The 24202-nt window shown below is 39.9% G+C and overlaps 1 protein-coding gene across 2 annotated transcripts in view; it reads left to right on the plus strand.

Moving 5' to 3' along the window:
- The window catches only part of LOC144001476 (zinc finger matrin-type protein 4), a 77610-nt gene that overhangs the window by 21485 nt on the left and 31923 nt on the right, over positions 1-24202 (plus strand). For both annotated transcript variants that reach the window (XM_077495817.1, XM_077495818.1), the window contains exons 3-4: positions 3393-3485; positions 15906-16086. In XM_077495817.1, coding sequence (XP_077351943.1) covers positions 3393-3485; positions 15906-16086 — 274 coding nt within the window. The remainder of the gene's footprint in view (positions 1-3392; positions 3486-15905; positions 16087-24202) is intronic.

The raw sequence follows: 24202 nt of genomic DNA on the forward strand, positions 1-24202 counted from the left end.
CGCCTCTTTCACACTGCTCGTCAAAGCCGGCTTCTCCCATTTTGCTATCCTGTGAGAATGACTGTGAGACTGAATGGGAGGGACAAAATAAAGCCGGCAATATTCTCGCTTCAGGGGTCATTTCAGCACTGTAACAATTTCTGTGTGAATGGAAAATGCTGGCATGGCAAGAAAGCAGGGTGAAAAGTTTCTCATTTGACAATCAGAAAATGTTGCCGAGTATTTTATACATCACAACACACAACATTGGTATTCTTCTTGGTGAAGGCTTGTGTGCTGAACTTTGCCTTCCAAATGGGATGAATGGTTCTCTGTCGAGCAGTCCATGACTTCATTTATCCTTTAGATACCACTGATTGGTCAACTTCCAAATGCTTCGGAACAGTTTTGCTGTTAAAAATTGCATGCTGTAAAAAACTGGAGCTAAATTGCAATTTCTGATGATTATGAATGGAACATTTGGTGGGCCAAGAAGATAAACAAGTTCTTGAGCCCAAAAATGTCAAAAGTACAAAAGCCCAAGAACCAACCTATCCAACGAGAGTTACAAGCCAGCCAGTATTTCCCTAAAAATATTTTTTTTTTATCCTGAGCAGGTACTTCCAAATATCCTCTAGTAAGGCAAAAACATAAATTACGTTATTTCTTTATAGTGAGCCCAAACCATTCCAATCTTTACGTTAGGTCCTTGCTTTTACTGAAATTGACAATGCTGCTTCTATTTATTTTCTACAGTAAATCAAATCAAGCTTGCACTTCCCTCAGTTGCTGTCCAGTAGCACCGAGCGAAGATATTTTTACCCATCCGTCCCTGTGTCCTTCGCACTGTTGACCTAACTTGATTTTGGCCAGCAGTGAAAGAAAGCGAGACAAGCCTGATCCATTAACAGTGACGGTTTTGAGGGTCAGCGCGCCGTAACCATGTCTCGCTTTTAGCAACCATCCCGAAGCCATCAACTGCACGACCGTTTATATACCAACACAAGGCTGCTTGGAAACGCACAACCGCACACTCAAGTCACAAAATGTATTAAAGTAGTCTGACAAGCCGTGGATGGCCATGAGAGATATTGGGGAAGGTGGGGGTTTACTATCCCAAGGATGGTTGTTGAGGATCCAATCGATGCAGTGGGGCAGCAAGTACAATGCCTTGTCAAAGTCGGCCATTCACTCGCTTTATATGCTGTGCTTCCTTGTTTTAACGCTTATCTAAAAATCCTAAATCATTACCCCAAATGGAATTATGGCTCTGTTTTTGCCATTACTTTACACATTAAAATAGGAGTGTATTGATTTAAATGAGTCTCTCTTTCAATGTTTTCTGTTAGGCGTATGATACATCTAGGCATTAAAAGGAACAAGAAATAGAAGAAAACAAGGAATCTAATCAGTTTTTCCCCTCATGACTGTTTATCTGATGTTGGTGTATAATGCACTACACTCTAAAAAGTTTAAAGAGTGTTTTTTAGACAGTTGGGTCAAATGTAACAATTATGGATCAAAACTGGAGCGATCCACTTCATGGGTCAGTTTGACCCAACTTTTTGGGTAGTTTTATACAAAATGACCCAATTTTTTGACCCAAGTAAAGGATCTGACCAATATGTAGATGTTTTACACTGAATGACCATTTCTTGACTCAAAGTTGGGTCAAATTGACCCAAGTAGAGGATCGGTCCATTTTTGACCCATAGGTTATTTTTGACCCAACTGTTTCAGTGTAAACTGTGCCACCCCGAGCGAGAATTACAAACATTAAGATACTATATTATTAATAATGATTGAACAAAATTTCAACTAAACATCTTTCTTAAATCATGATATATTATTGCATATTTTTTTTACAATACAGGTAATATCATAAGACAGTAATTGTGCCATTACTATAAGAAAGGTAGAAAGAAAAAACATGCAACCCGATAACAAAAAGATACAATATAGAGTATCACAATATTACCGTATTTTTCAGATTATACGTCGCTCTGGATTATAAATCGAACCAGCCAAAAAATGCATAATTAAGAAGGAAAAAAACATATAAGTCGCACTGGAGTATATGTCGCATTTTTGGGGGAAATTTATTTGGTAAAATCCAACACCAAAAACATACATGTCATCTTGAAAGGCAATTTAAAATAAAAATAAAAGAGAGAACAACAGGCTGAATAAGTGTACGGTATACTAACGTTACATGACTGACATGCCTGGTAATGTCAGTAACGACGTAACATATTAATAGTTTGTAGCGAGCAGTGACGGGAGTCGCAGGCGGAGTGTTGAAGCACGTAGCCAAAGGCTGGCATTTTATTGACATCAGCTTCTGAGGTCTTAACAGCAACTCCCCACTCAGCTAGAAGCTAACAGGCTAACTCCCCTTTTCCACATAACAAAACCTTCCCACCCGGAACTCTCCCTTCGTCCCAACGTTCCGTGGGTGAATTATGTTCCCATCACTACAAGTAATTCATATAACTCTAGCATAAAGAACATGCTAACAAGTTTACCAAACTATCAGTTTCACTCCAAATCACTAAATCCAATGAAATCTTCATCCTCGGTGTCACTTTTAAACAACTCCCCCAACTCGGGAGGTAGACGATGCTCTTCTACCGGCAATGTTGAACTCATCAACACAGGCCTAGAGCGCCCTCTTGCGGTTTAGTGCGAAAATAATGTGAACTGATATAATAATGTGTTAATTTCACACATAAGTCGCACCAGAGTATAAGTCGCACCCCCGGCCAAACTATGAAAAAAAACTGCGACTTATAATCCGAAAAATACGGTAATATTTGATTTTGTCACGTAATATCTAACTTATCCTTTCACTTCTGATTCGCATGGCAAGAACGCATCTTAACACAGCTACATCATATTACAGCATATGGCCGAGGTTATCAGAGGTCATACTATAATAGAATCCTACAAATAGCGGGAGATAGCTGTGTAAACCTAGCAGACAAAAACATGCTATCATTTGATTTTCTTCGCCCGCAGCACTTTTCCGTTGATTTCCATTGTGCCGCATTAAAGTGACAGTGAGCAGCTTCAAGGACAGCTCACTGTCATTTTGAATATCGCCTCAGGTGATGCGTTTCTGCTTGGAATAGTTCAGACTCATTATAAAGGCGAATGAAAGATACAAGGTAAGACATTTCTTACCACCAGCAACAATCCAAAAATGTCACAGCCGGGCTAAAATATGACTGAAAATATTTATGATCAATTATTTGATCAAAAAGGCAAGATGAATTGATTACTATTGTTACATAGGGGCTCACAACAACAACAACATGTGGAGACCCTGTCTGCACTAAAACATACAGTGGTCTTCCAGGATATAAATTACTTGACACTTACTTCCTGTCTCTTTTTGTGTATGTCACTCCTAGAGCAAGAAACACGCCAACAAGGTGCGTCTGTTTTATATGCTTCACCCAGAAGATGGAGGGCCACCTTCGAAGAGACTCAGGCCGGACAATCCGGTATGTTGTCACTCACTGTACTCATTACATACTGGATGTGTGCGTAAACCACTGGAAACAGGAATGATTTTCACCAAGAAGGCTGTTGTGGTTGTGTATGTTTGTTTACTGGCAATTTTTTTTTGTCAATCTAAAAAAAGATGACACCGTCAATGGAATCCAATTTGAGTGAAACCTGTTATGCATACGCAGGGACAGAAGCATGCATCACACCAGTGCTCATCCAGATTGTCATTTTAACATGTTCATATGTTTACCTGCAAAATCTCATCAATTAAGTTTAGGATTTGGATGACAGGGCATTGATTGACACTTTATCTACACTTTGCATAAATACAGAAGGAAGTAAAAGGTGTTTATGAGAAGGTGTGATGATCTAATTGTGATATTGTCATTAAATATTTAATATGTTCTTTTAAAACAACACATCATAAAATAATATGGTATTTAATAACAAAAAATACTGCAATATTAGCCTAAAAGTGTAGTAGTATAAGTAATTTTTAACTTATTGGCACTAGTTAACTACAAAATACCAACGTGCTTGCTAAAGTTTGTGCTTTTTCTTTGTGTGTGTAGATTCAGTGTGTCATCCAGGTCATCTGCAAAAGTTGAATTGATGCTGGACTGTAATTTTCTTGTTTATTGCATTTGATGTTAATGTTAAATAACCCAGGCAATTATGTTATTAGGTTAACAAAATTTTTTTTGCTATATGTGCACGCTGAGGAATGTGATGTTCTACAGCAGCAAGTTTATATGGCTTGTGAGGATAAGCGGTTTGGAAATGGATGTTTTTATCATTATTATTATTATTATTATTATTATTATTATTATTGTTATTAATCAAGTTGAATATGTGAAAATGATCTTAAATGTAATTCCAGTTATTATTTTTGACCCTCAGGCACTTATTTGAGGTGTGCCAGTTATTTATTAGGTGTACACCCACAGGCCTTCTAATTGAGCCGTGGCATTTATTAGTGTCACGCCAGGGTTAAGTTTGATTTCAGACTTGTTAAGTTGGGTTCATGACCGTGAGGTCAAGTGTCTGTTTTGAAATGATGTAACTAGCATCTGGTTTCAATTGGTTTTAGGCTATGTGATGTTATGTGATGTCAAGGTCTATGTGATGTCAAGAATCTTTAATCCCTTTATACCTGGTCAACAGCCAATCAGATAATTCCATGTAAGTCCTGTTAACCACACGATTCCTTGTCTATATAAGCCTCCTGAGAAGTGTGTGTCTTTGTCGGATTATTACTGCTGTTACCACTGTCCTCTGTACAACTCTGTTTCTCGTCTAGTCAAGTTTGCTCCACGCCTCTTGATGTGAATTAATAGTTAAAATCTTATTTGTGTCTGCGCTTTGGGATCCAACCTCCAGCACATGACAATTAGAGTAGAGGCCACTATTCGAGGAAAGATGGTATGTTTAATTTTTTCCCACTTTGTGGAATTTAACTCAATGATTCTCATTTCTCGTGACAAAATAGCAACTTGCAGGTGAAAATGGGTCACGATGTCCTTGGCAGCACTTGACTATATAGCATAGAGAGAACCTGATTTCCCCCAGTGTAACCCGCCTGGACCATCCATTCTCAAGCTTGGCCGTGGCAGCAGAGCGCCCGTGGGGATTTATATGTTGTTGAATCACTCGTGTGGTTTTTGTGGGCTGTAATTCAGCCCCAGAGAGGCGATGGTGCCGTTTCTGGTGAGCTTCAGTGGCTGCCAAGTAGCTCTGTATCGGACGACTGCAGGCAATGGCTGGAGAGGGCATTCCAAATGTGTGTGTGAGGATTGTGTCTGGGTATTAAGTTGAGCTTTTCGTGGCTCTCAGTGTGTGCTTGCATGGCAGACAGAGCTCAGTGTGTAAATGACACCAATTGGAAAAGAGGTGTGATAGTGATTGATGTGAATAGAATAATGCAGCATATAACAACGTGTGCCCCATTTATCTACCAAGACTGGAAGTTCCGCACAACTCACACACAGTACACACGATGTGGACATAGCTGGTGGAAAAACAAATCAAACAAGGTGGTAAATTGTAGTGCCGCCACACAAAGCAAGGGAGGAGACCTTGCCCGGTTGTTAGCTCAGTCAGCAAACAAACCTGAGTCCTTGTGCCAAAACACACACAAATATTTGCATAACTGTGTCCATGATTTAAGAAATGCGCACATTTTTAAATGATAAAATAGGTTGAGAGCCCGGGGCAATCATCTTCAAAGAAAAAGATTAGACTTAGTTTTTAATTTGAAGTGATTTAAATGCAGAAAGGCAGTGGCATACTTAAAAGCCTGGGTGTGTTTTTTTATAGTTCCAAAGCAAAGAAAAGGAAGCTGTCAAGACGTATTTGTAGACCAATAACAAGCAGAGATCAAAACCCCAGTACTGTCAGGACTGCACAGTCACTTCTTCAGGTTCTTGTAGAATTACTCGACAAGCTGCTTTGTATTTAATTTAAAAAAAAAACAAAAACAAAAAAAAACCTAAACTAAAAATACTGAAAAAAAGAAAAAAAATCGTCTTAAATGGTTAGTGCAAATTAAATATGGGTTTTCCATTCGTGGGCAGGGTCAGTCCCTATCCTCCATGACTTGACATGACATGAATGGTGGTGGTTGAAAGACATAGAGCATTGGTGTCAAACTGCATCCCTCGAGGGCCGCAGTCCTGCAGGTTTTCGGTTTCCCACTTTCAACATAGCTGACTCATATTTAAGCTCATCAGCAAGCTCTGCAGGAGCCTGATAATTATCCTGATCACTGAATCAGGTGCGTTGGAGTAGAGATACCTCGAAAACATGCAGGACTCTGGCCCTCGAGGACCGGATCTTGACACATGTGGCATAGAGTAAATAAAGTAGTATAACTAATTCACTCCCAGCCATTTTCACTGAAGCAACCCCCTTCGCTCACAGTTGTTTACTGGATTTTGACTGATTTCGCAAGGCCCACAAAATATTGTGTTCTATTGCTATAAAAACATGGAACCTATACCAAAAGAAAGATTAGAGGCTCTTCTTTCATCAGGGAAAAAACAAAACAAAACAAAAAACAAATATATATATATATATATATATATATATATATATATATATATATATATATATATATATATATATATTTTTTTTTTTTTTTTTTTTGTATCTGTTTCAGTTTTGCGGCAATTAGCAATAGAATATAGCTAACTTCGTCAATATTCACATTCCTGGTGAAAACAGTGACAAAAAGAGCTTGTTGCAACATGGCCCTGGCTGAGCTCTTTTACTCTACTGCCATCAGTTTTTTTATTTTTATTTTTAGTTTTATTTATTTATTTATTTATTTATTTATTTATTTTAATTTTATTAAATGACTACCATTGCTTTCGGCCACCTCTTCATGTCAGAAGCTGCATCAAAGCATTCTGTATGCTCTTGCGTAGAATAAAATAAAAAATAAAAAAAACGTGTAAACACGTTTTTGGAGTGAAGGACAAAGTGTTAAAAACGTGGGTTTGAATGAGTTAAACATATATTGCTCCATTTTTTTGATCAAATCAGTCACTGATTATCGTTTTTTCAACTCGCTAATTGTCAATTGGCAGGAAAAAAAAAAAAAAAAGAGAGATCCTGATCGTGCAAAGCCTTTTTCTGAAAGCGTCATCTGGCGGTAACTTGAAAATGGTAGATCTTCACCCAGCTAAGCTGGCAAGTCATGGGCAGAGTAACTTATTATATCAGTTCAGAACGGGTCGCTGAGAGATAAATTTTTTAAAGTGGGCAGCTCACAAAACATTCACTTGGTTACTTAATTTCAAGTTTGACGCCACTCTAGAGATCAAACTACTATGCTTATACAGAGGCAATTAAAAAGTCAATGGTCCAAAATGTCTTCTTAAGTGTTAAAATCTATTTGCCAAACATTAACCAGACTTTTTGGTCATTACAACATTCCAAAACAAAATAAGAAACATCTGGCCGCTTGTCAGCCAGAGATGTGCTTGATGGACATGGTAGAAAGCATGTTTGTCCAATCACATTGCAAACTTTCTTTGTATCTCAGCAATTTCCATCCATATTAATTTCCACCCTGTCAGGTCAGGTTAAAAAACAAACAAAAAAACAAAAAAAAAACATTGCAGCAGTAGCGATCTTTTCTGCAATGCATACAAAAATGTCATTAGCCCTGAATGGTATCACAGAGTCCATTACCAGTCACATGGGAAATAAAGCAAAATGTAGTATAGTATGAAGGAGTTGTACAAAAAGCAAATCAAGTGGAAATCAGGGCATATGCGAGCTTCCATCCTCTCCTCTGAGTGACAAATATTTCACAAGCTGTGTGGAAAAATGTCATGCATGTGCGCCACATGACCGACTCATGAAATTGGCATGTTAAGGCCATACGCATGTTCCAACTCATAGACATACACATTTTGAAAGAAACAAAAAAACATCACACCTGCGTCTCCATCTGCCTTTCAGAGTGAGCAAGACATGACTCAGCCCCTTCTGGCTTTCACCTCATGTGGGCTCTAAATACACAAACACTCGCTCACAATCACACTGTGCGAGTATTACGGCGGTCAGCACTTCGTTCATAACCTTTTCTCACGTTTGTTTTCGTAGGATGGCGCACAGCTTACAAACACTTGTCAAGAGATGACTTTATTTGCATTCACTTCCAGACTTTGTTTTTGGCACTCTCTCAACACTTTACTTTATCTGATGAGTGACATTGTTAATAGTACAGACATCTCTGACAACACCCAAGAATGAATTACGGTATCCAGGTCTATTCAATTTGTTTAATAGCTTAGGATCATTCTACACATCTACTTCTTTTGAACAAGCCTTAAAATCTTAGCAAATTATTCAGCTGTAATTTTACTTTTTTTATTTTCACACTGGTGGTTATGCTTTCCCATACTTTCCATTCATTTATTTTATTTATTTATATTTTATTTTAAATAGCGCTTTTCCTTAAAGGTCATTGCTGAGCTGGCGCCTATTGCAGACGGCTTTGGCGATACAACTTGGACTGGTCACCAGCCAATTGCAGGGCACACATACAGTAGACAAACACCCATTCACATTCACATCCATACCACTGGACAATTCAGAGTATAAATAAACCTAAAACTATGAGACAAGATTCAAATCCAGAACTCCAGAAGGGTGAGGCACAAGTGCTAACCTAGCCTGGAAAGCCACACCCACTTTTTCAAGAAAGCGGGTCTGGACAGGCCACCATTAACCGCTGTTCGGCCTGGTTCAAAACAAATTGTGTAATGAAATTGGTTTATTCGCTGTGACATATTCTTCGTGAGCAATGTCACTCTTCGGCGGTGAAAGTCCATCCTTGTAACATTTAAATGGTGTGTGGGAGAGACGATGTTTTAGAGTTTGTTTTAAATGATCAGAAACAGTCATGAAGACTCCAGCAGCTGGCGACACTGGAAGCATTTATTTCAAAAGAAGACGTTTGTCAAGATCACGGATTTATAGATGAATGAACTAACAATGCCGCTTAATCGTCATCACCACTGGTCGCCATCTTACGTTGCCCCTCGCTAAGGCCGCTTAACTTACATGCATTCATTTTCTGGGGTATTTTCATGTTATTTTGTCTCTACGGCAAAAATGCCACCATGCATGGTTGAAGAAGCGAAAATGCGATTACACTCTCACCCTCAAAGTCTGAAAAACGCATATGCAGAAGGTCGGCCATATTTGTTTGCCAACTACGGCAACTACACTAGGTCAAAATTTGTAGGAAGGATGTAGGCATCCATGTTAACTCAAAACACCTTACTGGTGATTAATGACTTGAAGCTGTTGGTGAAGTCAATGCATCAATTAGTTGGCTCAACTCTTACACGGCGAGAATTATTTTCAAAAGGTGACAGTCCTGCTGTTATGGAGTTAGAATCATGCCAAAACCCCGTAAACACAAAATGTGATCTACGTATAAAAAACGTGATCTACGTACACATAGAAGCATATCTTCAATTACTAAAAAAATCTTTCAAGTGTAAAAAAATGTTTTGCGAATGTAAAAAGCAATTCTACAACAACGGATAAAAGTCACGTGACTTTTTGCAATGATATTCTGCCGAACAGTTTTACATGACGAAAACCCAAGATCCACACACGCAAAGCCAGTATAGCAGGGGGCGCTGTTGAATCAGCACCGTATAGAATGAAAGTTTGGCCAACTCGTTTAAGAACTACTACGCTGCGATTGGTCAACTGCTGGTCACATGACATATGGACGCCTTGTCATTAACATGTTGCTGCGATTACGCAATGCATTGCAATAGGCGTTTCCAGAGCCATGGTGTTCACAATCACAAACAATTCATTAATCTAAAGTCTTTAAACAAAAAACAAACAAAAAAAGCAACACGGCACACCACTCATTTGATGAGGTAGAAAGCTGCAGTGTGCAGTGCAGTCCCACCTCCTTCAAACTGTGGTATTTTACTTACTTTATTTAACCCTAAATCTAACCCTGCATTATAATGCCATTGCCTGGTCGTTGTGATTGTGAACATCGCCATGCTGAGCAAAACGGCATAATTGCAATATGTAAGTGATAACAACAAGGTTGCTTCCTGTGATACTATGTCTCAAATAGGGCAAATTTATGGGTCAACACTAGATTCCGAAAAGCCATTTTTATGTCTTTGATGGAAAGTATTTAAGTGTCCTCCTCCCATTAGACAAGCACTGACCCACCCCCAGTTGATACACCCCTCAAACCTTAGTTGAGTAGCTAAAAAGCCGGCGGGCAAAGAAGTTCCAGAAACACACTACGGACTATAACCTTGAATCAGAAACTCAAACAAGCAAGTGATAGAATTTTCCAGAAATGTAAGTTTTCAGTAATCTTTGTTTGCAAACAAAAGAAAATAAAATGAAAATTGTATTATTTAAAAACTGTTCCCCTGTTCTCACCTGGGTTGACCTCGTGCATGCAATGTAAAAGTGCAAAGGTATTTGGGTAGAGTGAAGGAAATGCCAATGTTTACTCGGTGTGAAATGCCATGCCTAGAGCTTTTTGTGGTTCTTTTTGTTTGGGAGTGGAGGTAAAACGCGGAGAAACTAGGTCGTAAAGGTGCTCGCAGATGAAAGCGAGGTGGGGACATTTGTGCGTGTGTGTGTGGAGAGGTGGGGGTGATACATGTTTTCATCTAATTTTCCTCACGGCTTTGCACACACGACCTACCTGACAAAAGGGGGAGAAGATAGTAAAATAGTCAAACACAACATTTGCATCACCCCCTCTTTTTTTAATGTACTCTCAAGTGCTTCATCCTCGACCTCCAAATGGGAGCTTCCTTCAAGTGTATATTTAGCAACGATGTGTCCCACGACGCCTGAACGCAGCACAGTGAGAGTCGGAGCACAAGGAGAGCAAAACAGAAGGAGAGAAAGATAAACACAGCTAATTAGGAGCTTATTGTGAGGTATACGACAGGCAGAAAGATAAAATATTCAGAGATTCAGACGTCAGGCGGGGGTTAAAATGGCATACACACAGACAACAATCAACATATCACAGTCAAGATAGATATGGGAATTTATTTTTAAATATTTTATCTCACAATGCACTATTAGATAAACCAGTATAGAATATTGTTTGATGAAATCTAAGTTTGTTTCCTAGTGATTATTTCAACTGAATTTTCACGTTATCCTCTATGCACTCACATGTAAATGACCAATTTTATTCAGTCGTGTGCTAACGACAATCGGCGATTTGTAATATGCCATTTTTAAAATAAGAAAGAGCCCCTCACCAGATGTCTGCTGTAGTTTTAAGCATGACCTGTGAAAGGGAGCATGCAGTGCCACCGGGCATCCTGACTGCTGGTAAATACCAAGAAGAAGAAAAAGTATTACTGTGAAGAAGAAATTGAAGATGCAAAGCTAACTATCTGTAAAGTACATTGTGGTTAAAACTTTCTATATTGTGTGTAGTACATCCAAGGTTTGTCTTCTTTAATTAGACATCATAATGTATGGTACAGTTTTCACATACTTTAGCGTTTGTATTTGTAGAATATGAATAAAGCAGCAAAATCCATCCATCCACCTATTTTTATCCATCTCAGGGGGTGGCCATTTTACCACTTTATGTCGACTGAAAATGACATCACAGTTGCTCAGAGATCAGGTAATGACCAATGACTGTTCAGCTTTGAATGTCACATGACCAAACTCAGACAACAGGTGAGCATTGATTGGCTGTTACCCGAGCGCTGAGCAACTGTGATGTCATTTTCAGTCGACAGCAAGTGGCAAAATGGCCGCCCCTGAGATAGATAAACATATCACCTAACTCATTATCCACAAACACAATATTAATCAGAATGCTGTGGAGAGGGAGCACATACAACATATTATAAAGAAAATAGTTGGATTGACTTCCCCTTTAGTGCTAAGACTGCACTTCGAAATCAACTGCAAACGGTTGATGACACTTTGCAGAAAGACAGAGTGCTAAAGTGGAGTCATTAATGTTGTTTATCAGTAATTTGTTTCAGTGGAGTACCAGCACACACTCATGCAAAACACACACTCGAATTTTACACTCTGTCACTATTTTTTGCTTGCTTTTTAGTGTTTTGACAGGTACCAAAGCAGTTGATAGTCTAGACGATTTGGGCGGAACAAGCATCCTTCTACCCAGGGGAGAAGAGATAAAGTAGGCGAAGTGGCGGGGAAAGAATAACGGGATAATAATAAGTGAGAAAAATGAGCGCAGAAGCAGCGAGTACGTATTACAGCAGAATAAGAAGATATGCTAACGAGCACAAGGGATGAATGCATACGCACGAAAGCAAGGGATGGATGTGACTTGGTTGTACTCATGGCTCCCATGACACGATCATAATAAATATGGAAATAGGGCGACTATAGACTGCACCGATTTAACAAGGCATTTTTCACCTGCAAAAATCAATGAGGCGCAGAAACGATGTCATGCTAAACAGGAGCTACGGTTTTTCATCCATGTTCGGAATAACTTCTGTATCCAAGCGGACAAGATGTAATACAATTATGTGCATCAAATTACAATTTGAGCTGAAGGGATTTTACAAAAATGGAAGCGATAAATTGGAATTTCCATGTCAAATTGGTGTCAAATGTGCAATCTGGATGGGAAATTGAGTTTCTGAGCCTGCATACACAAACATGCGGCTTTTATGGCAAATGGTCATTTTTACCAAATATCAAATGTCATTCCATTTTGATCAAATTTACCAATATGTCACCGAATCTTGCTAATGTGCCTCAAATTGCAACTTTATCTGATGAGAATTTACAAGGTCTAAGTGTTTGAACATCAGTCATTTTGGTGTCAGGTCCAAATTCCGATGGATTTGACATAATACAATTTCTGAGTCTTTGTGTGTGGACTGTATGTATCATATTGTTTTTTTGTTTTTTTCGGGGGGGTGTACAGGGGCATTTGTTACTTAAACGAATGACCTTACACTAAAATTACACCTTCTTATTCATATCGCCGATTATATGACTTCTAAAGTCATCAAATTTGAAACTGAACCAACATTTTGGCTATAAATTGCATTGCCACTGTTGCACAAAGTGCACAGTGTGACGCCATGCATGAATTTCACACATGGTTTTATTGTTTAACCCATTTATCTACTCATAATAAAATCATTGGTTGAGTGATTAGAATTCAGATTTTTTTATTTTATTTTATCTTATTTTGATTTACTAATTCACTGCCAAAAAAAAATTCAAAGCATAGTTACCCTCTCCATATTGACAAGTGTTTTATAAGTTTGACTCATCTTTCAGGACTCACTGAATATTGTGTTTTGCAACAACAGAACCACCAAACCTTGGATTGGTTTCAACAAAAATGCCGGTTTCTGATCAAAAAGCAGAGAAAACGCGCTTTTATGAAAAGACAAGTGACTTTGATACCATTTTTTTTTTTTTTTTGCTTTTGTGACACTTCTAATTGTAAAACGACAGTCAAACCTGAGAAACTGCTTTTGGTGGCAAAATAATTTCTTTAAAGATATTTAAATGTGAAAAATAATTTCTTTAAAGATATTGAAATGTAAGCACACCTAGCTCCATATTAATCAGTCAATTAACTGCATAATTTCTCACAATCGTGACATGCTTTCTACTACCTACCACAACATATACTCCACTCATAACATACATATATGCTGTTTGAGTGTGAGACTTCCAACAGAATTGTTATGGTTTCCCGTATAATCGACGTGACAAGCCAAGATTCAACGCTTAATCGTTAGCTTCAATTCAAAATCTCAAATCCAAAGTGCAACAACACAGCCATCTACATGGATCCATTAATAAGTACTTTACAACCCCTCTTCATACCTACCTGTTCAAAAACATTGACGAATATATTCGTCAGTGGCAGTAAACGGTTGGATTCCACTTTATGAATATAAATGTCCACGGCAGTGAATGAGTTGATGGTGCCCAAGCAATTGAGCCAAAATAAAATGGAAAACACTACATGGCTGAAAATCATTCATCAATCAAGCTGAATACCATAGTCGAGTATTAACAGCAGTTGTTTTAACAAGTGAAAAATGTTATTCCAAGTAGAAGCAGTCTAAACATTTAAAGCAAAATCTTGAAAAAGAAAAAAAAATAAACAAAAAAGCTCATCTCAGAAGAAATGCCTTTAGACTCTTTTAAAGTCAGCAATCTGTCAGACTCATATTTTGTTAAAAGTTATTAATGTGTGGATTCTCCTCCCAATGAACATCTGTGAAAGGGTACCTAGATAGTGTATCATTAAAAATACATGCAGAAGAAATTGCAGCACACACAAAACAAAGCCAATAAAAAAAGCCAACTCCCTTGGCAGAGATAATTACCGGTCTATCTACGTACACTCCCATCATGTGCATGTGGCAACCATAAACAATGCTCCGTCAATACCAAGCCAGCACAATAAAGCAGACGTGTGCCAACACAGACGGCGACTGCACTCGTGGAATTGGGGGGGAGCGGGAAGAGGATCACAGCGTGGGGGAGAGAGACACGGGGGAGGACCGGAGAGGGGGCCGGTGGAAAACCTGCCAATAACGATAAATATTTCATCCTACAACACACACAGTCAGTGAGCCTGGTGCCCACAGGGGGGAGGAGGGAGGCAAATATAGAAAGGCAAGAGAGTGAGTGGAAAGAGGGAAAAGAGAAATCGGGGACAGCTGAGACATAGCAAAGCCTGGAAGGTGAAGGTGTCCTCAACATTTATGACCGTGATGCTAAGAAGAGCTGACAGCCCTCACGCGCACACCCCCACACACAGATGAGGGTGTCACACACACACTTCTCTTTTCCCCTCCACCCTCTCGACCCGAGCGAGGTAGGTCTCCTCCAGCTTGACACCTGGACTAGCGGGAGCGCTGGTGTGAAAAGAAGTCACAGAGAGCCAAAGTGACGCAAGACAACGGTTGAGCGCGCAAGCGTGGATGAATTGACTCCTCAAAGTGAGCAGAGACGTGGACAAGGAAACCAGACAGGACTCTGAACATGAACAGCAGATTTATGTCACAGACAAAAGTGGAATACTACTTTCTTTTACATCTCGCTACAATCCAGACTATCCATCATGGTCAGAAGTGTCCCATGGAAAGCAGTGTCAACCCTTTTAAATGGAATTGTTTTAACCTTTGGGAAATTTTTCTGTATTAATGTGAAAAGCACTGCAGAAGCACCAAGAGTTGTTTTATTCTATGCAGAGAATAGGAGAGGTTCCATAAAGAGACTTGGAGAGTGCCGTGTCACTGACCTAGATAAATGAGTAAAGTATTTTAAAATAATAAGTAAATTTCTGACAAACTAAGCGGAATTAATTGGGTAATTAATTGTAAAATGCCTGATGATATATTCTACATTAAGGTGCCACTGGTCAGAAATCTGCATATAACATTGTGCAGGTGTACCTAATGATTTGTTTAGTGTGCAACTGTGTGCATATATATAAAAGACAAGTAAATTAGACTGTTTACATCGCTTCTCTGTACCTAAGTTGAATCCTGTTGTGTATGCCTCTCTGGGTTTACTGAGTATTCTTAGATTTTTCACATCCTGTTCCAGCCTATACACCAGATGGGCAAGAACAAAGAAGAGAGAACAGCTCGAGAGAAATAAAGCTTGGCTTTGTTGTGCGTGTGTATATGGTAGTGGAGTTTTTTTGTTTTTTTTGTCAGCTCGGCAGTTGCTCTTTTTCTTTGTGTGCCTCATCCGCTTCACCATCCTTTGTAATGTTCCAACATGATGAAATGATTCCACAGTGTCGTTCCAAAGTGTAATGATCAGTTGATCATCCATCTGTGCCGTGCGTCTTACCCCCCTATCAACTCCTCACCACTGTGCTCCTCTCTGACCACTTCCAGGACTGCGACGAGACAGAGGTGGACAAAAACAAGTGCTGCACCTTGTGCAACATGTTCTTCACCTCGGCCATCGTGGCTCAGTCCCACTACCAGGGAAAAACGCACGCCAAGAGAGTCCGCCTGGTGCTAGGTGAGACTCCTAGCAGCCCCGCAGCCTTGACCACGCAGCCTACCAACGCAGGTATTCAACAAAGTCCAGCCCATCTTGACAAACTGATGACGGTTTAGAACAGCAGAGGAGCTACCCTCAGTGTGCTCGTGTTTGATAGCTGAAGGAAGAGATTTGCGTTTTCACAATTTAAAACAGTCATCCTGCCGATAAAGCACAGTAAAAGGTCTCACGTTCTCAAAATATACAAATGATAAAGAATTACAGCAGCATTAACTCCCACTTGACCCTGGTTCAAATAATGCCATTTGAGGGATGGTTCAATATCATACGAATGCCAAGCACAGCTTTCGTGACCATGACGACCGGTGTACAGCAAGGGTAGGCATCTAAGCAAAGTGAGCACCTACTTACTCTGTGTTGCCAGCATGGTGACTTCATTTCTATATTTAGCAATTACTTTTTTTAAGTGATAAGCAACAAATCTAGCCACTTTTATTGGAGACGTGTCTTTCAGACTACCTCCAGAGAAGGACATTTCGGCTCTCCGTATCCAGACTGCAAATGAATACCGCTTGAGGGTGGACACCACTGGCTAATTTACTCATCGAATATTAGGTGGGCAGGCTTTCCAGAGACCAACTATTTGTATACAAAGTCAAATTTCCACCATTTGTCACAGTTAGCTAATGTTCAAATGTTTCACCATAAAGTAGTTGGATCAAACTCTCCTGCACAACAAGGCTTTGTGAGGAGTTCTGTGCACTTGTAACTAAGTCAAGAATTCACTTCTATTTTTTAAATCCAAGGGATTTATTTGTGTTCATTTCATTCACTCCTATGTGCATCACAGAAGACCATGAGCTACCGATTGACAGAATAAGCTTTACTAAATTGAAACCAAATGGGAGTTAGATAAAATATACACTGTTACCTAAAAAAAAAAAAATCACACTATGCAATTAGTATTCGTGTCAATCCAAGAACAGTGTTCTTAAATTGAAATTTGTGTACCATATTTCTGATCAATAGGGAAAGCATACGTTCATATTTTGACTTCAGAGGAAGGATACGACCAGTTGCACTTGCTACAGTTCTTAATGTGTAAAAACGTTCCATGATCACTAGAGGAAACGAGACTGTGAATTAAAATAAAACAGGAAATTTAATGATGATTAAAAACAAAAAAGGTTTTCTTGGTTATTTGTGAAAATGTATAAAATCTATTGCAGTTTAACCGATGAGGATAATATCAATAGTGACAAATTATGAGTTTTTGATGAAACAAACAAAATAAACTATTATTCACAAACTACATAACTTTGTATGCATATCTGCTATATGACAGATAATGATAGACTAGAAGATGATAGATTATCTTTGTTAAGGTACAGTTTGATGAGATGTCAAAATTAATCGATTACAACTAATTGTTTATAAAATTAAACTATTTTAATCGAGTAATCGTTTAGAGCCATATTTAACTCAAAATTGTCCAATTGTAATCTGATTTCAGCCTCTCAAAATAAGACATATACAAACATTTGCTTTTACGTTGGAAAACAATTATCGTACCAGTAACTGTATCATATTTAAAAAGTTTGTGAGTACATTTTATTGAATTCCACTAGTGCATCCTGATATTCCTGCTCTAAAGACCAAAATGGTCTTTTGTGCCGTAAATTGTACAAACAAGCACATACTGCATATAATGTGTATCTTCATATATAGCTTCAATGTAAATTAGCTTAGTTGAAAGCAGGTCTTTTTACAGAAATATTTAGTCAACCTTCAAGTCAAAACCTCTCATCTGCTTCAGAGGAAAGAAAATGTCTGCAAACATGCCAGAGGCCCAAGAGGGAAATCTCAGAAGGTGAAGCTTAATGAAGATGAATTAATGTTTGTTCAAACTCTTGACTTTTTTTTTTTTTTTTTTTTTCCAAATGAGGTTGTCTTGACGCTGGTGAGTCGTCCCCAGGGAGGCTTTACATAATGTGACTCTAATTGGATTTATTGTCACAATTCATGGAGCTAGGAATTTGCATGCTCGCAAAAAGGAGCATTAAAATGGAGCCCCAAAGTGACTTTTTCGTCAACTTTGCCCTACTTACGAGGTGTACCACTGGTGTGCAGTTTTCTCTCGTGTAAGAACCTTACCTGTCTAAGGAAAACAAACAGTTGGAGGAGAGCAACAGAAGACGGCATCCTGGGAGAGAAGAGAAGCGTTTCATCTGGGATTGAAGTCCAAAGTAGCCTTCATTCTCAATCTGACATCTGATGAGACACATTTACTTATTCACTTTAGCCATGCTTAAGCTTGTGTCTGATTTATGAGGCGCTTAGATTGAAGAGTAACTTTTGGACGGTTCGGTATGCTGGCTGTAGTTTTGCTGTTCATGAAAAGGTTTTTAGCGATCAAAAAGAACTACTGCTGGGCATTGATGTGTGACTAGCGCAGGCAAAAAGAGGCAGCAGGGAGAACTTCCCCGCTTGTGTGAACATGCAAAAAAAAAAAAAAAAACATTTGACATGTCTACGGAAATACAATTTTGAAACCAAGTAACACAAACTGTGATTCATCAAAAATGAACAGAAATGGTGACCTGTAAATATTGATTAATGATTTAACATTAAATCCAGTTTTTCGAAATAGCATGTTTTTCATTCTTCCAATTCCATTCCATTGTCATACAGACATTTTATAGCTCAGTCAATTAAATACAGTGTATGAAGATCCACCCTAAAGGTACCATTACCCTTTGGTTGGCATCTGTGAAAAACTGGTACGGTAGGTCATTATACCAAGCTTGATAAATAGAACACCAGTTTTGTTAACTACACAACTGACACAAAATTCACTGCTTAAACTAGAAACACGCGGACGCGTACATTCATGCTTCCATTTCAGGAGGTGAGGACACTAAGGCTGCATTTACACAAGATGATTCAAGTGACACAATTCCGATTAGCTTTTCCCATAGGGTCCAGTTCTGACAAACTGTCAGATTTCATCAGGTGGGAATTATACAATTCAAATATGAATTGGTGAATTGAATTGAATTGGTTAATGTGAACAGATCAGAGCTGCAGATCTGTGCATACTGGCCATTGTCGAAATCTGACAGTGTCAATGACGTGTCAACCCAAATACCCTTGGGAAATATTACCTACAGCTAAAGCTTGCAGGTGCATAGGCAATGGAAAGTGAAAAAAAACAAACAAACAAAAAAAACAAAAAAACATAGAATCGCAGAGGTGGGCATTCAGTCAGTAATGACGGAGTGTCTGTCCATCCATCCATCCATTTTCTTGACCGCTTATTCCTCACAAGGGTCGCCGGGGCTGCTGGCGCCTATCTCAGCTGGCTCTGGGCAGTAGGCGGGGGACACCCTGGACTGGTTGCCAACCAATCGCAGGGCACACAGAGACGAACAACCATCCACACTCACACGCACACCTAGGGACAATTCGGAGCGCCCAATTAACCTGCCATGCATGTCTTTGGAATGTGGGAGGAGACCGGAGTACCCGGAGAAGACCCATGCAGGCACGGGGCACGGGGAGAACATGCAAACTCACACACAGGAAGGCCGGAGCCTGGACTCGAACCGGAGACCTCAGAACTGGGAAGCGGACGTGCTAACAACTCGACTACCGTGCCGCCCACGGAGTGTCTGATAACTTTAAAAAATATATATATATGACGGACCAAGCACTGATGGTAGTGGGTTTTTGTCCATCAGTGTAACCGTCACTAACCGGGTCAGTACCGACAGACCTCTCAGTCCCTCATTGACGGGCGGGTGCCCGTTTTGCTGATGGAAGTGTGGTTAAACTAAAATGACAAACTGGCAATTAGGTTTGGCTTTAAAAAAAAAAAAAAAAAAAAAAAAAAAAGACTTAAGACGGAAGGCTGCCCAGGTACCAGCAAAATTTTATAAATTGGCCACATTTGTGGAATTGTACCGTATATCCTCAGATCAGAGTCACGTCTCTCCCAAAGGTAGATAACAATATAGTTCAAATCGGATAATTTTGGGATACAGCGGAACTACAGCGGACGCAATTAGCATTGAAAACGGTCTAGATATGTTTATATGTTCAGAAACAAATATGGATTTTTTTATTTTTTTTTAATTGGCCACATTAGGGGAATTGTACTGTATATTATCAGATCAGAGTCACGTCTCTCCCAAAGGTGGATAACAATATAGTTCAGATCAGATAATTTTGGAATACGGTGGAACTAGAGTGGTAGCAATTAGCATTAAAAACGGTCTAGATAGGTTTACATGTTCATAAACAAGGAAAAGACAACCATTGCAGTAATATTGAGCTGAACTGCATTTAAACCATTAAGTCCATTCAAGCCAACTAAACAATTATGTCCATATCAAATATTTATATTATTGTTGTTTACGTCCATGTTGATGCCTTAATAGTTGTTTTCCTGCATTAGCACATGCAGCTTGTTTCTTGTTCACAGGAAACACAGATATCAAATGAGTCACGAGAAAATACAGTAACAGTATCTATTTATCGATTTTTAAGTCTGGGAATGGGGAATTAATACCCGCAGTGTAAATACAGTTTTCAGAGTCATACAGAAGATAAGCTTTTGAATAGGACCTGTTTTCTACTTTGTATTCTTCTTCGCAGTTCGCACATCTCACCATCTAAAGCTCTCACTCTCCCTCATGTGCCCCACTCCGTGAAAATCACTTACTTCTGCTCCAGTGTGCAGAGATCACAGTCACGAGAAAAGACAGGGTGGGAAAACATGAGAAGAGGGTGTGGGGGTAAGAGATACATCCAAGAATCTTTACCTTTTGCATCAGAGAGCACATGCTGGCCACTACAGTCACACACACACAGGTGCAGAGATTTCTTTCTTTTTCTTTTTTTTCTACCCGTAAAATTAAATACCAGTAAAAGGGCATAGGGATTTAGTTTTTAATTGAGATTTATGGTGTGCCGAAAAGAAGAGAAGGGAATATGAGTCGTTGTGGTTAGCGGAACGAGCAGCCGAAGATATAATAACGATCAGCTTGCAGGGTTTCTATTAGCACACTCGCACTAAAATAGACGAAACTCGAAAGGCACTCAATGGAGCTCAGACCTCCGCCAAGGTGGAATGACTGCGGTCCGCATATCAACACAAAACATTCCTGGCACATAACAGTGGAAAATAAATCACTGCATTCACATTGACACAAATATAAAAGTGGATTCATTAGGAGAGCAGATATGACAGCACTCTGCCAAGTCTCAAGCAGGGTTATGAAATCAGGAAACACTTAAGCAACACCAAAACTACCAACTTTTGGGAATCAAATAGCCACAAGGCTGCTCACTTTATGACGTCTCGGTTTTAAGTTTATAAACGGTGCACAATGAATTAGTTTGCACAGTGGCGTAAAAATGACATCATGCGGCAGACGGAGGTATGCTTGCTAATTTTTAGTGATGTGCTTCTCGGGTCGAATCCCTGAAGCGTGTGCCGAGTAATGCAGATGAGTGGTTCATGAACGGCGTGTCAATGCGTGTGTTGATGACGTACGTGGTGACGTTTGAAGCCCCACGAAGCAGGTGTACCACGTGACTGATTCAGGAAATGATTCGCTAGGTTTGAGTGTAGTTCGAAATAAAAGCGGCAAAGAAACGCTATGGATTCCCCTTCACTTTTTGTGTTTTCGGGTCCCGTATTGCGCTACTTTTTTTGCTTTTGGCATTCGATTTGACGAGCCTCTTTTTGCGATAGAACCAGCAAGAAAGAGATTTTCCCTTGTTTAGGAGCACTTTGAGCAGATCTCACCTCAGAAGGTAATGCACTGCAATTACGGTACTATTTTAACAGATTCCAATAATAAAATAAAATAAAATGTGACAACACATAAAATTCACATGTTTCTGTTCACAGTTGAAAGTCCCCTTCAGTACTGGGAATCACAGAAATATACGCGTCCAATTCTATACAAACTAGCTATCTCATATCGATGCACCCCTGCTTCATCAGTACCATGTGAAAGAGTTTTTTTCCAAAGCAGGTGAAATTCTCTGCAAAAAAAAGAAACCGCCTGAGTCCAAAAACTTCGGGAAAAATCGTTTTTAAATAAAAATGAATAAGCACTTTATTTTACCTCCTTATTTCACATTTTCACTTGTTGCATAAGCACAAACATAGACAAAGTAACACAGAATAATTCATGTTAAAACACTCTTCAAATATATATTCTTTTGTATTTAGAGCATGATTTACGCCCCACCATTTTATTGCATGCACCAAGCATGTTATACATTTTCTGTCCACATGATGGCGTAGTCGAGGAAATGAATCATCTTGAAGCCCCTACGTGTGTGTGAAGCATTTCACTGCAGGGCTTCACTGCTTTACGGGGCTTCATTTTGCCATCACTACTAATTTTCATTCAATTTTTCAGACTAAAAGTGCTTACACATAATACTTAATTTACCCTTGTGCTTTGTCTTAATACTGCATTAGTTTAGGTTATGGTGACCAAGCATCCTGTTTTGCCCAGACAATTCCACTTTTTTACAACCTGTCCTGACGTCCGTTTTTTTCTTCTTTTTTTTTTTAATATCCATCCATCCATCCATCCATCCATCCATTTTCTTGACCGCTTATTCCTAACAAGGGTCGCGGAGGGTGCTGGAGCCTATCTCAGCTGACTTTGGGCAGTAGGCGGGGTACACCCTGGACTGGTTGCCAGCCAATCGCAGGGCACTTTTTTTTTTTTTTTTTTAATAAATTCATGAAAATGACCATGTGCCCTGCGATTGGCTGGCAACCAGTCCAGGGTGTTCCTCGCCTACTGCCCGTAGCTGGCTGGAATAGGCTCCAGCACCCCCACGACCTGGATGGATGGATGGATGAAAATGACCTTTTTTCATTTTTTGCACGGCAAATGGGATGCATGGTGTTATAGAGACCCACTGGTTAGCCCACAAACTGCTACGAAGTCTGTTGCGAAGGGCGTAGAGAAAAAAAAAAAGATTTTGTGTGTACGTGTCATTATTTTGCTGTTTTTAAGAAGTATATTTATTTATTTATTTTAAGAAATATGTAGGTCAGCATTGTAGGTACCTCAGTTCCGAACCGTTCACATAAGGTCCTAAGCTGCATCAGTGGCCCAGAACTTTAACTTACTGGCAACGCTTTGCATTGCCAAACTGGAGGACGTGGGTTTGATTTTGGCTTGTCCCATAAAAAAAAAAAAAAAAAAAGGGGGGGCTAATTATGTAAGATTTATTTTTATTTTTTTTATTTGTTTTAGACAAACGTTAAAATAGTTAGAATGTATAGCATCTTTGAGTAAATCTTGTGTCTCATTTAATTATCTCGAGGTCGGGCTGAGTGTCCTCCTTTACAAATGAAAATAAGGTCATACTGGCAGGTTATAGTGACAGAGTAAGGTGCATCCATCCATCCATCCATCCATCTTCTTCCGCTTATCCGGGGTCGGGTCGCGGGGGCAGCAGCTTCAGGAGGGAAACCCAGACTTCCCTCTCCCCAGCCACTTCAACCAGCTCCTCCGGCGGGATCCCGAGGCGTTCCCAGGCCAGCCGAGAGACATAGTCTCTCCAGCGTGTCCTGGGTCGTCCCCGGGGCCTCCCGCCAGTGGGACATGCCCGGAACACCTCCCCAGGGAGGCGTCCAGGAGGCATCCGAACCAGATGCCCGAGCCACCTCAGCTGGCTCCTCTCAACGCGGAGGAGCAGCGGCTCGACTCTGAGTCCCTCCCGGATGACCGAGCTTCTCACCCTATCTCTAAGGGAGAGCCCGGACACCCTGCGGAGGAAGCTCATTTCGGCCGCTTGTATCCGGGATCTCGTTCTTTCGGTCACGACCCACAGCTCGTGACCATAGGTGAGGGTTGGAACGTAGATCGACCGGTAAATGGAGAGCTTTGCCTTTTGGCTCAGCTCTTTCTTCACCACGACGGACCGATACAGAGTCCGCATCACTGCAGACGCTGCACCGATCCGCCTGTCCATCTCCCGCTCCATCCCACCCTCACCCGTGAACAAGACCCCAAGATACTTGAACTCCTCCACTTGGGGCAGGATCTCATCCCCGACCTGAAGACGACACTCCACCCTTTTCCGACTGAGGACCATGGTCTCGGATTTGGAGGTGCTGATCCTCATCCCAGCCGCTTCACACTCG

The sequence above is a fragment of the Festucalex cinctus genome, chromosome 14 (assembly GCF_051991245.1).
Source record: "Festucalex cinctus isolate MCC-2025b chromosome 14, RoL_Fcin_1.0, whole genome shotgun sequence".
NCBI lineage: Eukaryota > Metazoa > Chordata > Actinopteri > Syngnathiformes > Syngnathidae > Festucalex > Festucalex cinctus.